An 18,893-nucleotide genomic window follows, 5' to 3' on the forward strand; every position below is an offset into this window, starting at 1 on the left:
TTTGTGGAGTGTTGAAAAACGAGTTTTAATGACTCCAACCTAAGTGTATGTAAACTTCCGACTTCAACTGTAAATATTGCTGTACACCAGCGGAAGGTTATAAGGCAACAAAATAGGAAAAAAGAAGGTGAATACTTTCGCAAGCCACTGTATTTTGGTTAAACTACCCACAAATTAATGGATTTGAAACCCTCAGCTTGCACAGTCCATTCTTCCATCACATGTACAGCTGATTCTCAAGATCTTACATACTAATAAGATGCTATTGAGCCCACACTACTACAATGTCTTAGCAAATGACTACTTTCTGGTAAGTGTTGATTACAATACTGGGTGGAGTGAATATATTTTATATGACGTACATGATTGTTTGTTAACTTCTTGGATATAGGGGCGCTATTTCATTTTTGGATGAAAAACGTTCCCGTTTTAAACAAGATATTTTGTCACGAAAAGATGCTCAACTATGCATATAATTGACAGCTTTGGAAAGAAAACACTCTGACGTTTCCAAAACTGCAAAGATATTGTCTGTGAGTGCCACAGAACTGATGTTACAGAAAAAAAACAGATAAAAATACAATCAGGAAGTGCCGCATTTTTTGAAACCGCCTCATGGCAATGACTCCTTATATGGCTGTGGAGGAGCTAGGAGTCAGCTTACCTTTTCCACGTTTTCCCCAAGGTGTCTGCAGCATTGTGACGTATTTGTAGGCATATCATTGGAAGATTGACCATAAGACACTACATCTACCAGGTGGTCGCTTGGTGTCCTCCTTCGCAATTATTGTGTAATCTCCAGCTGCAGTATTTTTCCGTTTGCCTCGGATGAGAAACCGACTGCCAGGAATGATTTTGTGAATTGTGAAAAACACCTTGAGGATTGATTCTAAACAACGTTTGCCATGTTTCTGTCGATATTATGGAGCTAATTTGGAAAAAAGTTTGGCGTTGTGTTGACTGCATTTTCGTTTTTTTTCCTTATTCAAACGTGATGAACAAAACGGAGCTATTTCTCTTACACAAATAATCTTTTTGGAAAAAATGAACATTTGCTATCTGAGAGTCTTGTCATTGAAAACATCCGAAGTTCTTCAAATTAAATGATTTTATTTGAATGCTTTTCTTGTTTTTGTGAAAATGTTGCCTGCTGAATGCTAGGCTTAATGCTATGCTAGGCTATCAATACTCTTACACAAATGCTTGTGTAGCTTTGGTTAAAGCATATTTTGAAAATCTGAGATGACAGTGTTGTTAACAAAAGGCTAAGCTTGTGTTTCAATATATTTATTTCATTTCATTTGCGATTTTCATGAACAGGAAACGTTGCGTTATGGTAATGAGCTTGAGGCTATGATTACGCTTCCGGATACGGGATTGCTCGACGCTAGAGGTTAACTAGTAAATAGTAGCCTACAGCAAAGTGTTTTAAAAAACATTTCTAGCTTAACAATTTCTGCTAGTTAGTTTTTGCAGCCATGTGGGTTTTAGCTTGCTTGAGCCTACTAACTGAGGAGTGTTAATTAACCTGTTTCCATACATGTTTCATTTAAAAAAATAATCTTCCAAAGGAGTTGTTTAATGTAACTGCTTAACTATTTATCTGTACATGAAACTGTATGTTGTTTTTTTACAACAAAAAATATCTTTACAGGGAAATGCCACACCATCTGATGTGTAGAGACATTTCACTGCAGCTAATGTAGAAGGAAAAGCTGTGTACATTTGAAAATGATGTGCCAAATCATATCTGAAGAATGCAACAAAGGTGCAGAATCATCTGACCAAGGCATTAAAGTTCCCTCGGCGGTCATAACAAGCAACCTCTGACAAAAGTCCCTCTACTTCTATTCGAAGATGAAAATTATGAATCAGACACCTTATCGATAGCAACAGCTCATGGTTCTCCGGGAATCAGAAGTTTTTGACTCAATGGAAGAACATAGTCAGAGAAATGCTGATAAATGTCTTGCTCGAGCTGTGTATGCAACTGGTTCACATCTGATGCTCATAGGTAATGTGTATTGGAAGAGATTTCTGAATGTTCTTCGCCCAGCATACACCTCTCCAACCAGACATTCTTTATCTACTAATTTGCTGGATGCAGCGCTCATCAGAGTTCAAGTGGCCTTGAAATAGCAAATCATAGAGAAAGCAGACTGTGTTGCAATCATCTCTGATGGGTGGTCGAATGTTCGTGGGCAAGGAATAATTAACAACATCATCTCCACCCCTCAACCAGTATTCTACAATAGCACAGACACAAGGGACAACAGCCACACCGGTCTCTACATTTCAGATGAGCTGAAAGCAGTCATCAATGACCTTGGACCGCAGAAGGTATTTGCACTGGTGACAGACAATGCTGAGAACATGAAGTCTGCTTGGGCTAAAGTGGAGGAGTCCTATCCCCACATCATACCCATTGGCTGTGCTGCTCATGCAAGGACATCATGGCACTGAAAAATATGGATACACTCTACAAGAGAGCAAAGGAAATGGTTAGGTATGTGAAGGGTCATTTTTATAGCAGCAATCTACCTCACCAGGCAAAGTGAGAAGAATAAGAGCACCACATTGAAGCTGCCCACCAACACCCGTTGTGGTGGTGTTGTCATCATGTTTGACAGTCTCCTGGAGGGGAAGGAGTCTCTCCAAGAAATGGCCTGTAACGTCTGCTTCCAACTCACACTCTCAAACACGTAGATCCCCTGAATGCAGCTCACTTTCCATCCCACTTTCCAGCTCACACTCACAAACACATAGATCCCCTGAACGCAGCTCACTCTCCACATCCCAATCTCCTGAATTCTGATCACCTGTTCACACACCTGCATGTCATTATCACACACTATTTAATTCAGTTCTTTGCACCCCATCATTGGGAGGTATTGTTTGTTTTGTGACACACTTCTATTCAAAGCTCTGTTTTTCGCGTGATTTAATCCTCCCGTGTATGATAGTTTTGGCCTGCCTCACTAACGACGCCTTTTGCCTATTCCCTGCCTGTACTTTAGCCTTTTTGGATCCTCTGTGTATGACCTTCTGCCTGCAACTGGACACAGCTACCTGCCTCCTTCTGTGGTCCTGTACAATGAAACACCTGCTGCGCCCTGTGCTTGAAACCAGCTCTCTGTCTCCCATCGTGTTCATTACATGACCATATCACAGTCTGCCAAGAGGATCCTCCTGGATGATGTATTTTGGGAGAGAGTGGTAAGCAGCCTGAAACTCCTGAAACATATAGCAGTATGGAGACAATGCCATCCTGTCTGACTCTGCTTGCAGATGTAAGTGAAGAAATCCATACTGCCCTGCCCACTTCACTGTTGCTCCAAGCAGAGGAAACTGCAGTTCTGAAATACATCAAAAAGCGTGAAGACTTCTGTCTGCAGCCCATACATGCCGCAGCGCACATGTTGGATCCCAAGTATGCTGGCAGGAGCATCCTGTCTGGTACAGAGATCAACAAGGCCTATGGTGTCATCACTACCATGTCTTGCCACCTTGGCCTGGATGAGGGCATGGTTCTTAGCAGTCTGGCGAAGTACACTTCCAAGCAAGGGCATTGGTATGGAGATGCAATATGGCAGTCGTGCCAACATATCTCATCAACCACCTGGTGGAAGGGACGTTGTGGATATGAGGCTTTTTCCCCTGTTTCCTCCATCATCCTCCAAATCCCACCAACATCAACCACCTCAGAGCGCAACTGGTCCTTGTTTGGGAACACACACACCAAAGCACGCAACAGGCTGACCAATACAAAAGTTGAAAAAACTGGTGGCCATCTGGGCAAATTTGAGGCTTTTTGAGCCTAACATTGAGCCATCCTCAACAAATTGTTAAATGACAGTGAAGATGAGGACTCAGAGTCTGGTGTTCAAGGGGTGGACATTGAGGAGGTCCAGGGAGAAGACATGGAAGCCTGAGAGGAAGACAACCAAAGCTTTAGTTTCTCGACTATCATTTTACAGATGTATGTTGAAAACGTTTTTTGGGAGATGTGATGGATCATTGGGGATCATTCAATATTCCCTATCTGTCGTTTTTCAGTGCAATCATCCCGTGTGAAGAGTCAACTCATTTAATGAAAGTTTAATTCGTAACCATTTTTTACATTTTATTTCTATTGGAAGGATTTAATCATTTGCAATTGTGTCTACTTATGATAAGGTAAAAGGTTTATGTTTCTGTCTTCATATGACATGGTAAATATATCCAATGCAAAAAAAACATCTAAATGTCAATGGTATTATTATTCATTTGCATATATTTCTGTCAATTCCCGTTTAATCCCATATATTCAGAAGTGGAAACTTTCTATGGTAATTAACGTTAATATATGGGATTAACGTTAATTCCCATAGAAAGTTTCCACTTCTGAATATTCCCCAAAATGTGTAACCCTATTCAAAGCACACTTAACCAGCATGGCTACCACAGCATTTTGCTGCGATACTCTATCCCATCTGGGTTGCGCTTAGTGGGACTATAATATGTTTTTCAACAGGACAATGACTCAAAACACACCTCCAGGCTGTGTAAGGGATATTTGACCAGGAAGGAGAGTGATGGAGTGCTGCATCAGATGACCTGGCCTTCACAATCACCTGATCTCAACCCAACTGAAATGGTTTGGGATGAGTTGGACCGTAGAGTGAAGGAAAAGCAGCCAATAAGTGCTCAGAATATGTGGGAACTCATTCAAGATTCACGCAATCTCCACTGTACAGTTGATGTTGAGATGTGTCTGTTAATTGAAGTATTTATTTGGGCTGCAATTTCTGAGAACGGTAACTCTAATGAACTTATCCTCTGCAGCAGAGGTAACTCTGGGTCTTCCTTTCCTGTGGCGGTCCTCATGAGAGCCAGTTTCATCATAGCGCTTGATGGATTTTGCAACTGCACTTGAAGAAACGTTCAAAGTTCTTGACATTTTCTGGATTGACTGACCTTCATGCTTTAAGGTAATGATGGACTGTAGTTTCTCTTTGCTTATTTGAGCTGTTCCTGCCATAATATGGACTTGGTATTTTACCAAATAGTTCTATCCTCTGTATACCCACCCCTACCTTGTCACAGCACAACTGATTGGCTCAAACACATTAATAAGAAGGAAATAATTTCCACAAATTCACTTTTAACAAGGCACACCTGTTAATTGAAAGGCATTTCAGGTGACTACCTCATTGAAGCTGGTTGAGAGAATGCCAAGTGTGCAAAGCTGTCATCAAGGCAAAGGGAGGCTACTTTGAAGAATCTCAAATATAAAATATATTTAGATGTTTTTCAACTTTTTTTGGTTACTACGTGATTCCATATATGTTATTTCATAGGTTTGATGTCTTCACTATTATTCTACAATGTAGAAAATAGTAAAAATAAAGAAAAACCTTGGAGTGTCCAAACTTTTTATTTTGTAAGATGGCGCCGAAGAAGATGGCAGGCGTTTTACGTGCCCCCAGCTGATTGTGTTTTTTTTCTTTGCTTATTTGCTTTGTTTGTAATTTATTTTTGTACATAATGTTCCCACTACCATCTTTTATGACCGAAAATAACTTCTAGACATCAGGACTGTGATTACTCACCTCGGACTAGCAGAATCCTCTTTTTCCTTTCACGACTCTTACGAGCCCGATGCAAAGGATACCCTGCTTCCTCGGGAACAGGCCCTGATCCCTGTGATCTGAGTGAAGAGGCGGAGAAAGAGGGGACGAAGGTCCGGCTGCCTTCTGAGAATTCGCAGGCAATCGAATAAACCCACACTTCCCTCCATTCTGTTAGCAAACTTGCAATCTTTGGACAATAAAATTGACGAATTATGTGGAAGATTAAACTACCAACGGGACATTAAAACTGTAACATCTTATGCTTCAAGGAGTTGCGGCTGAACGACGACGACATCAACATACAGCTGGCTGGCTAAACGATGTACCGGCAGGATAGAACAGCGGCGCCTGGTAAGACAAGGGGCGGCAGTCTATGTATTTTTGTAAACAACAGCTGGTGCACGATATCTAAGGAAGTCTATTGAGCTATTGCTCGCCTGAGGTAGAGTTTCTCATGATAAGCTGTTGACCACACTACCTACCGAGAGAGTTTTCATCTGTATTCTTTGTAGCTGTTTTACATACCACCACAGGAGAAAAGCTGAGAAAAATCCAACCAGGAAGTGGGTCATCTGAGGTTTGTAGTTTTTCTAAGCTTGTCCTACCGAATACACATTGAGATATGGATAAAGTTGCACTTCCTACAGCTTCCACTAGATGTCAACCGTCTTTAGAAACTTGAATGAGGATTCTACTATAAAGGAGGGGCTCATGAGACCTCTTTGAGTCAGTGGTCTGGCAGAGAGCCTTGGTCTCATGACGCGTGCTCCCGACAGCGTTACCTCGCGTTCCAGTGCTTTTTCTGAAGACAAAGGAATTCTCCGGTTGGAACATTATTGATGGTTTATGTTAAAAACATCCTAACAATTGATTCCATACATCTTTTGACATGTTTCTAAAGGACTGTAATGGAACTTTTAGAGTTTTTGTCTGGATGAAGTGCCTGCACCTCATGAAGATGGATTACTAGGCTGAACACGCTAACAAGTGGCTATTTGGACATAAATTATGGAACTTTATGGAACAAATCAGTCATTTATTGTCAAACTGGGATTCCTGGGAGGGCCTTCTGATGAAGATCATCAAAGGTAAGTGAATATTGATGGTGTTGTTTCTAACTTTGTTGATTTCAAAATGGCGGACATTCCTCTGGCTGTTTAGGGTTCTGAGAGCCGTTCTCAGATTATGCTTTTTCCGTAAAGTTTTTTTGAAATCTGACACAGCAGTTGGAGAAGCCTATCTTTAATTCTGTGAATAACACTTGTGTCTTTTAACAATGTTTATTATGAGTATTTCTGCAAAATCACCGGATGTTTTGGAATCAAAACATTACTGCACGTAAGGCGCCAATGTAAACAGAGATTTTTGGATGTAAATATGCACATTATCGAACAAAACATACATGTATTGTGTAACATGATGTCCTATGAGTGTCATCTGATGAAGATCATCAAAAGGTTAGTGATTAAATGTATCTATATTTCTTTGGCTGGAAAAATGGCTGTGTGTTTTTTCGACTTGGCTATGACCTAACATGTTGTGCTTTAGCTGTAAAGCATTTTTGAAATCGTACACAATGGGTAGATGAACAAGATGTTTAGCTTTCATTTGCTGTATTGGACTTGTTAATGTGTGAAAGTTACATATTTCCCCAAAAAAATTTCAGCGGAATGTTGTCGACCTAGCGAACCCCTGCGCTAGAAAGGTTAATGCAGGGAAACTTAAATCTGTTTTAGCAAAACTCTATCAGCATGTTAAATGTGCAACCAGAGGAAAAAGAACTCTGGACCACCTATACTCCACACACAGAGATGCATAAAAAGCTCTCCCTCGCCCTCCATTTGGCAAATCTGACCATAATTCTATCCTCCTGATTCCTGCTTAAAAGCAAAAATGTAGTCACAGGAAGCACCAGTGACTAGATCAATAAAAAAGTGGTCAGATGTAGCAGATGCTAAGCTACAGGACTTTTTTGCTAGCACACACTGGAATATGTTCCGGGATTCCTCCAATGGCACTGAGGAGTACACCATATCAGTCATTGGCTTCATCAATAAGTGCATCAATGACGTCATCCCCACAGTGACCGCACATACATACCCCGCACTGAGCTAAAGGCTAGAGCTACCACTTTCAAGGAGTGGGACTCTAACCCGAAAGGTTATAAGAAATCCCGCTATCCCCTCCGACGAGCCATCAAACAGGCAAAGCTTCAATACAGGACTGAGATCGAATCGTACTATACTGGCTCTTACGCTCGTTGGATGTGGCAGGGCTTGCAAACCATTAAAGACTACAAAGGGAAGCACAGTCGCGAGCTTCCCACAGACACAAGCCTACCAGACGCGCTAAATTACTTTGATGCTCGCATCGAGGCAAATAACACTGAAACATACAGTACATGAGAGCACCAGTTGTTCCGGAAGACTGTGTGATCACGCTCTCCACAGTCGATGTGAGTAAGACCTCTAAATAGGCCAACATTCACAAGGCCGCAGGGCCAGATGGATTACCAGGACGTGTACTGCGGGCATGCACTGACCAACTGGCAAGTGTCTTCACTGACATTTTCAACCTCTCCCTTTCCGAGTCTGTAATACCAACATGTTTTAAGCAGACCATCATAGTCCTTGTGCCCAAAAACACCAAGGTAACCTGCCTAAATGACTACCGACCCGTAGCACTCACATCTGTAGCCATTAAGTGCCTTGAAAGGCTGGCCATGGCTCACATTAACACCATCATCCCAGAAACCCTAGACCCACTCCAATTTGCATACCTCCCCAACAGATCCACAGATGATGCAATCGCCATTGCAATCCATACTGCCCTTTCCCACCAGGACACCTATGTGAGAATGCCATTCATTGACTACAGCTCAGCGTTCAACACCATAGTGTCGTCAAAGCTCATCAATAAGCTAAGGACCCTGCGAGTAAACACATCCGTGGATCCTGGACTTCCTGACGGGCCGTCCCCAGGTGGTAAGGGTAGATAACAACACATCCACCACGCTGATCCTCAACACAGGAGCCCCCCAGGGATGCGTGCTCAGTCCCCTCCTGTACTCCCTGTTTAGTCATGACTGCACTGCCAGGCACAACTCCAACCCATCATTAAATTTGCCGATGACAGAACAGTGGTAGGCCTGATCACCGACAACAAAGAGATAGCCTATAGGGAGGAAGTCAGAGACACCTATTCCCCCTCAGGAGACTGAAAAGATTTGTCATGGGTCCTCAGATCCTCAAAAGATTCTGCAGCTGCACCATTGAGAGCATCTTGACTGGTTGCATCACTGCCTGGTATGGCAACTGCTCTTTCTCCAACCACAAGGCACTACAGAGGGTAGTTTGACCGGCCCAGTACATAACTGGGGCCAAGCTTCCTGCCATCCAGGATCTCTATACCAGGCGGTGTCAAAGACTCTAGCCACCCTAGTCATATACTGTTCTCTCTGCTACTGCACAGCAAGCAGTACCGGAATGCCAAGTCTAGCTTCTAAACAGCTTCTACCTCTAAGCCACAAGACTCCTGAACATCTAGTCAAATTGCTATCCAAACTATTTGTAGTCCACATTGTTGTAATTGCTTCAATATGGAAATCCATTATTAAACATAGGCTTTAGCGTTCACACTGATATAGGGGCTAGGCCGACTGTAAATTGCAGTCTGAACATAGGATGAGGCAAACAGTCAATAAGCAAGATTAAATTCACTAGGCTATCGATAAGGCCTAAAAAGTCATGTATAATTCAAATCAAATTCTGATAAAAAAACTAAACAACAACTTCTTTGAAATATTGTTGTTTAAAAAAAAAGTGGATTGTTTTTTGTTTAATTTAATTAAAAACGTATTATTAAAGATTCACCATCCATGGGATGGTGTGAACGTACATGGCTTGAATGCAATGTCTGGTATTTCTGGAGAAGTGTAAATATGATCTGTAAGATGGTTCCGTGATGTTTATAAATCATTACATTTGCGACGAGTGGACATTCCCATTTTCTCTTTATATTGGATCTTTATTCAGCTCCTGTGTAACGTTTGGACGTGCGTAAAACCCTCCATAGTCTAAATTGCCTTGTCTGTATTATATGCCCACAGGGGGCAATTATGGTGCCTGTAACTGTATTTAGACATACCTATTTCTAAATAGGAAGGGGTTCGAGACGCGTGATATTATAAATCACTTCCCTTGTTCCATGGCACTGTGTAGGCCTAAATGTAGGCCTAAATGCCTTTATGCATAAAATTCAAACGTCTTTACAAAATACTATGCTCCTGTCAATTGCATCGTTGCTGATGTGCAAGGCAGATTCTCAAAAAAAATGGCATCATAGGAAGACTGAATCGTTTGGACTGGTAATCGCACGAGGGGCGCTCTTTGAAAATGTGGATGGATGGCCTACGTGAGCAAGCGAAATACAGGTATGTGAATTGTAAATAATGAAGAAGCATGAGGGCAAAAACCTCTCAGTAGACCATTTAAAAAGCACCCTCAGTAGACCACTTAAAACCCCTTTATTCTTAGTCTACTTTTGGTTTATGGCAAGGATAAAATAGACGCATCTATGCAATGCTGCTAAACCAGCCTTGATTAGCCTATGCTTTGTTTTTACTCAAATTAAACAAAATGGGGGAAAACAATATTTTTTTATGTTTTCTAAATATGAGATTCACTGGCACAAAGGGCACATCTCTCCTGGATAGGCTGGATAGGCTGCACTTCCGCTCTCAAAATCCATGCCATTATAAATTGTGATACCGTTAAAGACCTGCTTTTTGTGTGTCTTTAAACTTCCCATTAGCGCTATTAAAGGACACACTTCAAATAGTGCCACCTCAGCGCAAGCGAGCTGATGTTAGACAGGTATATTGCCGAACATAGCGTTAGGGCTGAAAAATGTCAGTGCGCAAGTTTCTACATGACGAAATGCAAACTAACGTGTGTTTGACACTAGTACTACCTGAAAATAGAGCCCTTTAAGTGAGTTGTCCAAATTCTTATGACACCTTCAAATGGGGGTACTAGATACATAAAGTGCTTTAATTTAAAAACGCTAAAACAGATATGTATAAAAATACCCTCAAATAAAATGTGACATTCTGTTCTGTCGCCTCATATGAAACATTTGATCTCAAATCCAAAATTCTGAAGTATAGAGCCAAATTAAAAGTTTTAGCTTCACTGTCCAAATGTATATCTGGGGGAGTGTAAAAGCACTTATTTGATTATGAACCAGAAGTGTTTTAAAAAATCATATTCTTCTCCATTTGAGGAATATTTGTCTTGTTGTTATTAGCATTAAATTAGCATTAGCATTACCGTCTATGGTAATTGCAGACTGATCCTGTCCTGGGGATGTGGGCTGCTGTGGAGGATCAGGTGATGTTCTAGTGTACTCCGTCCTCCAGATCTGTTACACACAAACAATCCAGCATAACGGAACGCATTAAAGACAGACACACATGCACATAGGCACGTGCATACACACGCAAACCTCCCACAACACCCTGATGTGCATGCACACACACAAACAAACAATCAGGCTGTGTCCGAATAGTCGTATTTGTGTTCTAAGTAGTAGGCTGATAAGCTGTGCGATAATATAAGGTTTTATAGTATATGAAATCTCAACAATTCGATATGATTTAAATGGCAGGATATCAAACTCATCTCTGCCTTTCATTTAGTAGAATCCGCTGCAAACTAGTGAGAAAAAAAAGTATTTTCAAACCCACGTGTGTTTGACATAAGCTGTTAATTAAGCTGATAATCATATAAGGGGATGCATTGTACAAAATGAACGAATTTTGCATTATATGACGCATTCTCATTATGGGTTAGCCTAGTATGTTAATATTTGATGCTTACGGCATACATTTCTACTAAACAGTAAGTTCTAAATAGTATTTAGTATGATTAGTACACATTAGGTAGTTTTAGTAAGTAGTAGGCAAGACACACATACACACATTGTCGAATAAGAACTAGCAAACACACACTCTCACTCTCTTACCCTCACTATCCCGTCAGCACAGCCAGTGACTATAACGTTTCGTGGATCCCACTCGTGTCTCTGAGTGAAGCAGACAGACAGGATGTCCCCATCTGAGCTGCAGGAAGTGACATCAGAGCCACAGGATGTGTCGAGCCAGGTGAGTAACTGACCCTTCATACTCCATAGGTACAGGACCGGCCCTGCACACGATGCTATCTCACCCTGAAGGAGAGGGTTAACATACACAGGTAAAAAGGGTTGGCCATGCTACAAATCCCCAAATGCAGAAGAGACTATGGGAGGCTCACCGTACTACATAGAGCCATGACTACATGGGACTCTATTCCACATCAAGTAACTGTCGCAAGCAGTAAAATTAGATTTAAAAAACAGATTAAAAAAACACATTATGGAACAGCGGGACTGTGAAGCAACACAAACATTGGCACACACACAGAGACACACACAAACACACAGACACACAGACACACATGGCTTTAGCAGCAGCTAACGGGGATCCATAATAAATACAAATACAAACAAATGAGGGAATGAACGGAAAAGTGTCTCTATCAGTGACCACACACATGGTAGACCTATGAGCACCGAGCATAGTAGAGGATGTGTGTGCAGCCAGAAAAGGAAATCCTCCCTTCCTCATTCTGAGTTCCAGGAATGCTCGTGCAATAGACTGGCTAAATGATGATGGTCCCTATGTACTTGTGTGGTACTTAAAAAAAAAAAATGTTTATCAGTCAGCAGGCAGGATCCAACAGGATCCCACTAAAGAGAGAAATAGAAAGTGGAAAGAAAAGCGATAGACGGATCGCAAAAGGAGGTATAGAAAGAGGTCAACTCTCAGATGTTGTTGATAGTTAGCACATGGATTCTGGACTTGTGGGGGGAGAAAAAGAGAAAAAATAGAGAGAGATAATGATGTGAAAGAGGTAAAAAGAGAGTGTAGACTCACCGTGAGGTCATTGATAGCAAGTGCTGTGATGCTAGCCTTGTGTCCTGGTAGCTGAGTGATGTAGTTGAGTTCCTCAAGGTCCCACAGTATACAGGTGAGGTCACGCGAACCGCTGGCTATCACTCCATGAACCTCAGACACCGCCAGACACGTTACTGCATCGGTATGACCATACAGCGCCTGGGAGACCAATATGAGATTCACTTTATCAAACACACACACATTTTACTGTGTATTGGGCTAGATACATTCTCACACCACATCACTCTCACACCACATCACACACACCTGTCTGAGTTTCATGTGAGTGAGTTTGTCCTTGCTGATGGAAACATCCCACACACACACCACTGAGCTGATCCCAGCAGTGACTATGGTAGCTTGGTTGGGACACGCTGCACACAGCATCTTCCCCCAGTCACACATACTCTCACATACAGCAAAGGTCTAGGAGAGGGAAATAGAAATACACACACAAATGTTAGTCATTGTCTATGTTGGAAATGGTTTGGCCAACTTTAAAGCTTCATGTCATGTTGCTACCTCATGATGGATGGATGGCAATCTAATTGAACCTTTGTTAGTGTGAGTAAGTGAATAAAAGGCCTCCATAGTGTACATACTTTCTCAGTAGTGTAGTGTCCGAAGGAGCAGGAGTTATCAGGGAAGCCCCAGGAGAAGTAGACATTCCACAGAGGAGGGATCAGTAGTCTGTTCTTCTCTACGACCAAAACCTCTTTGTCCACACAAACCACCTGGCCTACTGGACCACGAAGGAGCTCTGAAGGGGAGGAAGAGAAGATAGGGAAAGGGCGAGGAGAAGAAGAGATCGAGATATGAATAGAAGGAGGTACAATTAGTCCAGATCCTCTTTATCCACACAAACCACCTGGCCTAATGCACCACGAAGGGGGGGAAATCAGAGAAATCAGAAAGCAACTCTGGTAGCTTGCCTGGACTAGCGGTAATGTCGCAGCCTGGGCACACACACACACACACACACACACACACACACACACACACACACACACCTCACTCCTGTACACACATCTGCACCTGTACACAGCTCATCTGTAAATAGCCCACCCAACTACCTCATCCCCATATTGTTATTAATTTTTTTGCTCCTTTGCACCCCAGTATCTCTACTTGCACATTCATCTTCTGCACATCTATCACTCCAGTGTTTAATTGCTAAATTGTCATTCGCCACTTGCCTATTTATTGCCTTACCTCCCTAATCTTACTACATTTGCACACACTGTATATAGATTTTTCTATTGTGTTATTGACTGTATGTTTGTTTATCCCATGTGTTGGTTGTGTCGCACTGCTTTGCTTTATCTTGTCCAGGTCGCAGTTGTAAATGAGAACTTGTTGTCAACTGGCTTACCTGGTTAAATAAAGGTTAAATCATTAAAAAAAAAAAAAAAATCCCTTTTGGCTTCCTTGGCAACCTCCATGGGAACCTTTCCCCAATAGAATCTTTATTCCATGGGAACCACACCTGTTGGTTTTCTCACAAACAATCACAACATTGTTTCAATAATATATAGAGCTGCTCTGGTATATAAAGCTTTTTTGAGGCCTTGCTCACAACGACCAAACGATATACTGTATGTGAGGCTCTTGATCATATCTTTGATCATGACACTGGTGAGGAGGAGTAAGACCTTGTTAAACTTGGACACAAAGTAGTCTGTGGTAAATAGCACAATGTTTCATCTGAGTATTTGTTATAGTCAAAATAATCCATATATTATGCTTTTTTAAAACTCAAAAACTAGTTGAATGAGCTCAGGTCAATGAGGCTTACAGGCCATGAATAGCAAGTAGACGTTCAAAACGTGTAATGTTCACAAGAACTTAAGTTGATAAAAAGATTTAACACAACATTAGGTGATAATATATGTATTATTGTGGATTTATAATCACCTATAATGGGGCGGTCATTTTGAACCGGGAACACAGAATTAATTAACATGAAAGGATCACAACAGGAGGTTTAAGCTTAATGTACCAGGAAAGGCAGTAATAGATTATTAGCTTCCAAAACCCACAATGCCGACAAGGAAAAGTCACACCAAAAAGCCAGACTTACCGAGTGAAAGTTTAGAGTCTGAGGACGAAGACGCGGTGCTAGCTTCATGTGCTAGTGGTGGAAGCAGGACTGAGGCAATAAACACGTGCAGTTAGCTCCGAAATCCTCAAGGCCATCAAAGATATCAATGTATAATTCTATATCAAATTTGAAAATGTACTGTCTGCAGTAGACAACGCTAAAATTGAAGTCAAAGAATGTGCTGGGCAAATCTCTCAGGCTAAGGTACGCATCTCTGGAACCGAAGACAACGTTATAGCCATGCAGGCAACGACCACCGCTCTTGTGGAAAAGGTTGAATCGCTTACCTCTAAACTAGTTGATTTGGAGGGCCGCAGCAGGAGATCGAACTTGAGACTAGTACATCTCCCTGAAGGTGCTGAGCGGAGCGATGCTTGCTCATTCCTAGAGCGGTGGCATCCTGAGGCCACTCCGCTCTACTTTTATCATTGAGAGAACTCATCGGAATTCTGGCCCACGATACGTCCTCAACGCACCCCTGAGGGCTCTGATAAGGAAGTTCTTAAACTATAAAGATACGCGTGATGAATGCAGCCAGGGCGAAAGGGAGAGTACCGGTAAGTTATGTTCTTCCCAGATCTCTCCATGGAAGTCAGTTCACAAGCAGCAGAAACGCTTTGACAGTGTCAAGCAGTGGCTAACGGGCTAAGGCTATCCGGTATGGAATCATCTTTCCAGCGCGCCTAGGGGTCTCCCACGGCGATTGTTCCTACATTTTTGAAACACCAGTCGAGGCGGGAAAGTTTCTTGAGAAGCTAGGCAGGAAGTACCAAGTCAATGTGTGGGGGTACAAGTTAGTTCATGTAATTTGTACATAGGTAGCGGTAAAGTGACTTTGCATAGATAATAAACCCTGAGTAGCAGCAGTGTAAAATCAAAGGGGGGGGGGGTGTCAATGTAAATAGTCCGGGTGGCCATTTGATTAATTGTTCAGCGATCTTATGGCTTTAGGGTGGATGCTGTTGGGTCTAGACTTGACGCTCCGGTACCACTTGCCGTGCGGTAGCAGAGAGAACAGTCTATGACTTGGGTGATTGGAGTCTGTCAATTTTTTAGGCATTCCTCTGACACAGCCTAGTATATAGGTCCTGACTTGCAGGAAGCTTGGAATCAGTGTTGTACTGGGCCATACGCACTAAACTCTGTATTGCCATCCATCTGGCTCCATGGACCTGTGAATTTTGACCTGTTTAAAGATCTTGCTCACATTGGCTACGGAGAGCGTGATCACACACAATCGTCCAGAACAGCTGGTGCTCGTCAGTTCCCTTTGTATTCTGTAATAGATTGCAAGCCACATCCGACGAGCTTCAGAGCCGGTGTATTAGGATTCAATCTCAGTCCTGTATTGACGCTTAGCCTGTTTGATGGTTCGTCTCAGGGAATATCAGGATTTCTTAAAAGCGTCCAGATTAGTGTCCCACTCCTTGAAAGTAGCAGCTCTAGCCTTTAGCTCAGTACAGATGTTGCCTGTAATCCATGGCTTCTGGTTGGGATATGTACATACAGTCACTGTGGGGACGACGTCGTCCATGTAGTTATTGATGAAGCCGGTGGCTGAGGTGACACACTACTCAATGCCATTGGATGAATCCCGGAACATATTCCAGTCTGTGCTAGCAAAACAGTCCTGTAGCGTAGCATCCGCATCATATGACCACTTCCGTATTGAGCGCATCACTGGTACTTCCTGCTTCAGTTTTTGCATGTAAGCAGGAATCAGCAGGATAGAATTATGGTCAGATTTACCAAATGGAGGGCGAGGGAGAGATTTGTATGCGGAGTGAAGGTGGTCTAGAGTTTTGTTTCCTCTGGTTGCACATGTGATGTGCTGGTAGAAATGAGCTAAAACAGATTTAAGTTTGCCTACATTAAAGTCCACGGCCACTAGGAGCGCCTCTTCTGGATGAGCTTTTTCTTGTTTTCTTATGGCCTTATACAGCTCGCTGAGTGTGGTCTTAGTGCCAGCATCGATTTGTGGTGGTAAATATACTGCTATGAAAAATACAGATGAAAACTCTCCTGGAAAATAGTATGGTCATCACGCACCAGTCTGTGTTGACAAAAACATTTGCACAATAAGCACTTGTTCCTCTCAAATACATCGTTACAGTTGTTGGTTAGCTAGCTAGCGAATTTGAGCCATATTAGCATTGACATGAAATCACTCAGAACAAGACGAAACAAGCTGAAATGAGCCATTTACGATTCCCCACGTGGCAGGTTCTTATCATTCATGCTAGCAATCTGGCCACCCAGAATCACAACAACATGCTCACTTCTGTTGCACATCGTTTTTTTGTGACGTTGCAACTAACCACCCATCTATACAGATTATCTTATCTCTCATCTTCAAGCCCCCTCGGCGATGGAGATGGTTGGTGGATATCACTCTCTTGCTTACAACCATCCCTGGCGGTTGCCATTACGCAAGGATCGTCGGTCCCATGCTCACAGAAAAATGTACCACCCTCACCTAGCACTATGACCTTCTGGGTGTGGCCCATGAGAGGTAAAGGCTGAATGCGACAAATATGCCACTTGAGATCATCAAAAGCGCCACTCTTTACGCTCACTGTGGAAATTAGTAATGCTCTTCTGAGAAGTGATATGACCTGAACAGATCATTTCTGTCAACTTCTGTTTAAACCACTATCTTGGCTTGTCATGCAGGCTCTGACAGTTACACAGTATGGTTATATCAAATCAAATTGTATTGGTCACATACACATATTTAGCAGATGTTACTGCAGGTGTAGTGAGATTCTTGTGTTCCTAGCTCCAACAGTGCAGGAATACCTAACAATTCACAACAATACAAACAAATCTAAAGTTAAAGAATGGAGTTAAGAAACATATAAATATGAGGAAAATCAATGTCGACGTGGCATTGACTAAAATACAGTAGAATATAATACAGTATATACATTTGAAATGAGTAAAGCAGTATGTAAACATTATTAAAGTGACTAGTGTTCCATTTATAAAGTGACCAGTGTTCCATGTCAATGTATATAGGGCAGGTGCCTCTAAGGTGCAGGCTAATGATGGCTATTTAACAGTCTGATGTCTCTTGGTCACAGCTTTGTTTCATCTGTACTGACCTCGCCTTCTGGATGGTAGGGGGGTGAACAGGCCGTGGCTCGGGTGGTTGATGTCCTTGATGATCTTTTTGGCCATCCTGTGACATCGGGTGCTGTAGGTATCCTGGAGGGCAGGCAGTGCGCCGCCGGTGATGTGTTGGGGAGACAGCACCACCCTCTGGAGAGCCCTGCGGTTGTGGGTAGTGCTGTTGCCGTACCAGGCGGCGATACAGCTCGACAGGATGCTCTCAATTGTGCATCTGTAAAAGTTTGTGAAGATCTTAGGGGCCAAGCCAAATTTCTTCAGCCTCCTGAGGTTGAAGAGATGCTGTTGGCTTTCACCTTCTTCACTGCTCTCTCTGCTGTTTCCTGAAGCCCACGATCAGCTCTTTCATTTTGTTGACGTTGAGGGAGAGGTTATTTTCCTGGTACCACTCCGCCAGGGTCCTCACCTCCTCCCTATAGTCTTTCTTGTCATTGTTTGTAATCAGGCCTACAACTGTTGTGTCGTCTGCAAACGTAATGATTGAAATGGAGGCATGCGTGGCCACGCAGTCATGGGTGAGCAAGGAGTACAGGAGGGGGCTGAGCACGCACCCTTGTGGGGTCCCTGTGTTGAGGATCAGCGAAGTGTCCAGGACCCAGTTGCACAGGGCAGGGTTCAGACCCAGGGCCCCAAGCTTAATAATGAGCTTGGAAGGTACTATGGTATTGAAGGCTGAGCTATAGTCAATGACCAGCATTCTTACATAGGTATTCCTCTTGTCCAGATGGGATAGGGCAGTGTGCAGTATGGTGACAATTGCATTGTCTGTGGATATATTGGGGCTATATGCAAATTAAAGTGGGTCTAGGGTATCAGGTAAGGTAGAGGTGATATGATCCTTAACTAGCCTCTCAAAGCACTTCAAGATGACAGAAGTGAGTGCTATGGGGCGATAGTCATTTAGTTCAGTTACCTTTGCTTTCATGGGTACAGGAACAATGGTGGACATCTTGAATCATGTGGGGACAGAAGACTGGGATAGGGAGAGATTGAATATGTCTGTAAACACTCCAGCCAGCTGGTCTGCGCATGTCGTTGAAAGAGTATGCGCATC

At 42.6% G+C, this 18,893-nt stretch overlaps 1 protein-coding gene across 1 annotated transcript in view; it reads right to left on the minus strand.

Annotated features, from left to right (window-relative positions):
• The window catches only part of wdfy4 (WDFY family member 4), a 178,856-nt gene that overhangs the window by 7,397 nt on the left and 152,566 nt on the right, over window positions 1-18,893 (minus strand). The window contains exons 59-63 of the mRNA XM_024423457.2: window positions 13,212-13,369; window positions 12,877-13,035; window positions 12,589-12,768; window positions 11,637-11,840; window positions 10,943-11,033 (exon numbers count right to left, since the gene is read on the minus strand). Of these exons, the coding sequence (XP_024279225.2) occupies window positions 10,943-11,033; window positions 11,637-11,840; window positions 12,589-12,768; window positions 12,877-13,035; window positions 13,212-13,369 (792 nt within the window). The remainder of the gene's footprint in view (window positions 1-10,942; window positions 11,034-11,636; window positions 11,841-12,588; window positions 12,769-12,876; window positions 13,036-13,211; window positions 13,370-18,893) is intronic.

This window comes from Oncorhynchus tshawytscha, linkage group LG01, assembly GCF_018296145.1.
Source record: "Oncorhynchus tshawytscha isolate Ot180627B linkage group LG01, Otsh_v2.0, whole genome shotgun sequence".
NCBI lineage: Eukaryota > Metazoa > Chordata > Actinopteri > Salmoniformes > Salmonidae > Oncorhynchus > Oncorhynchus tshawytscha.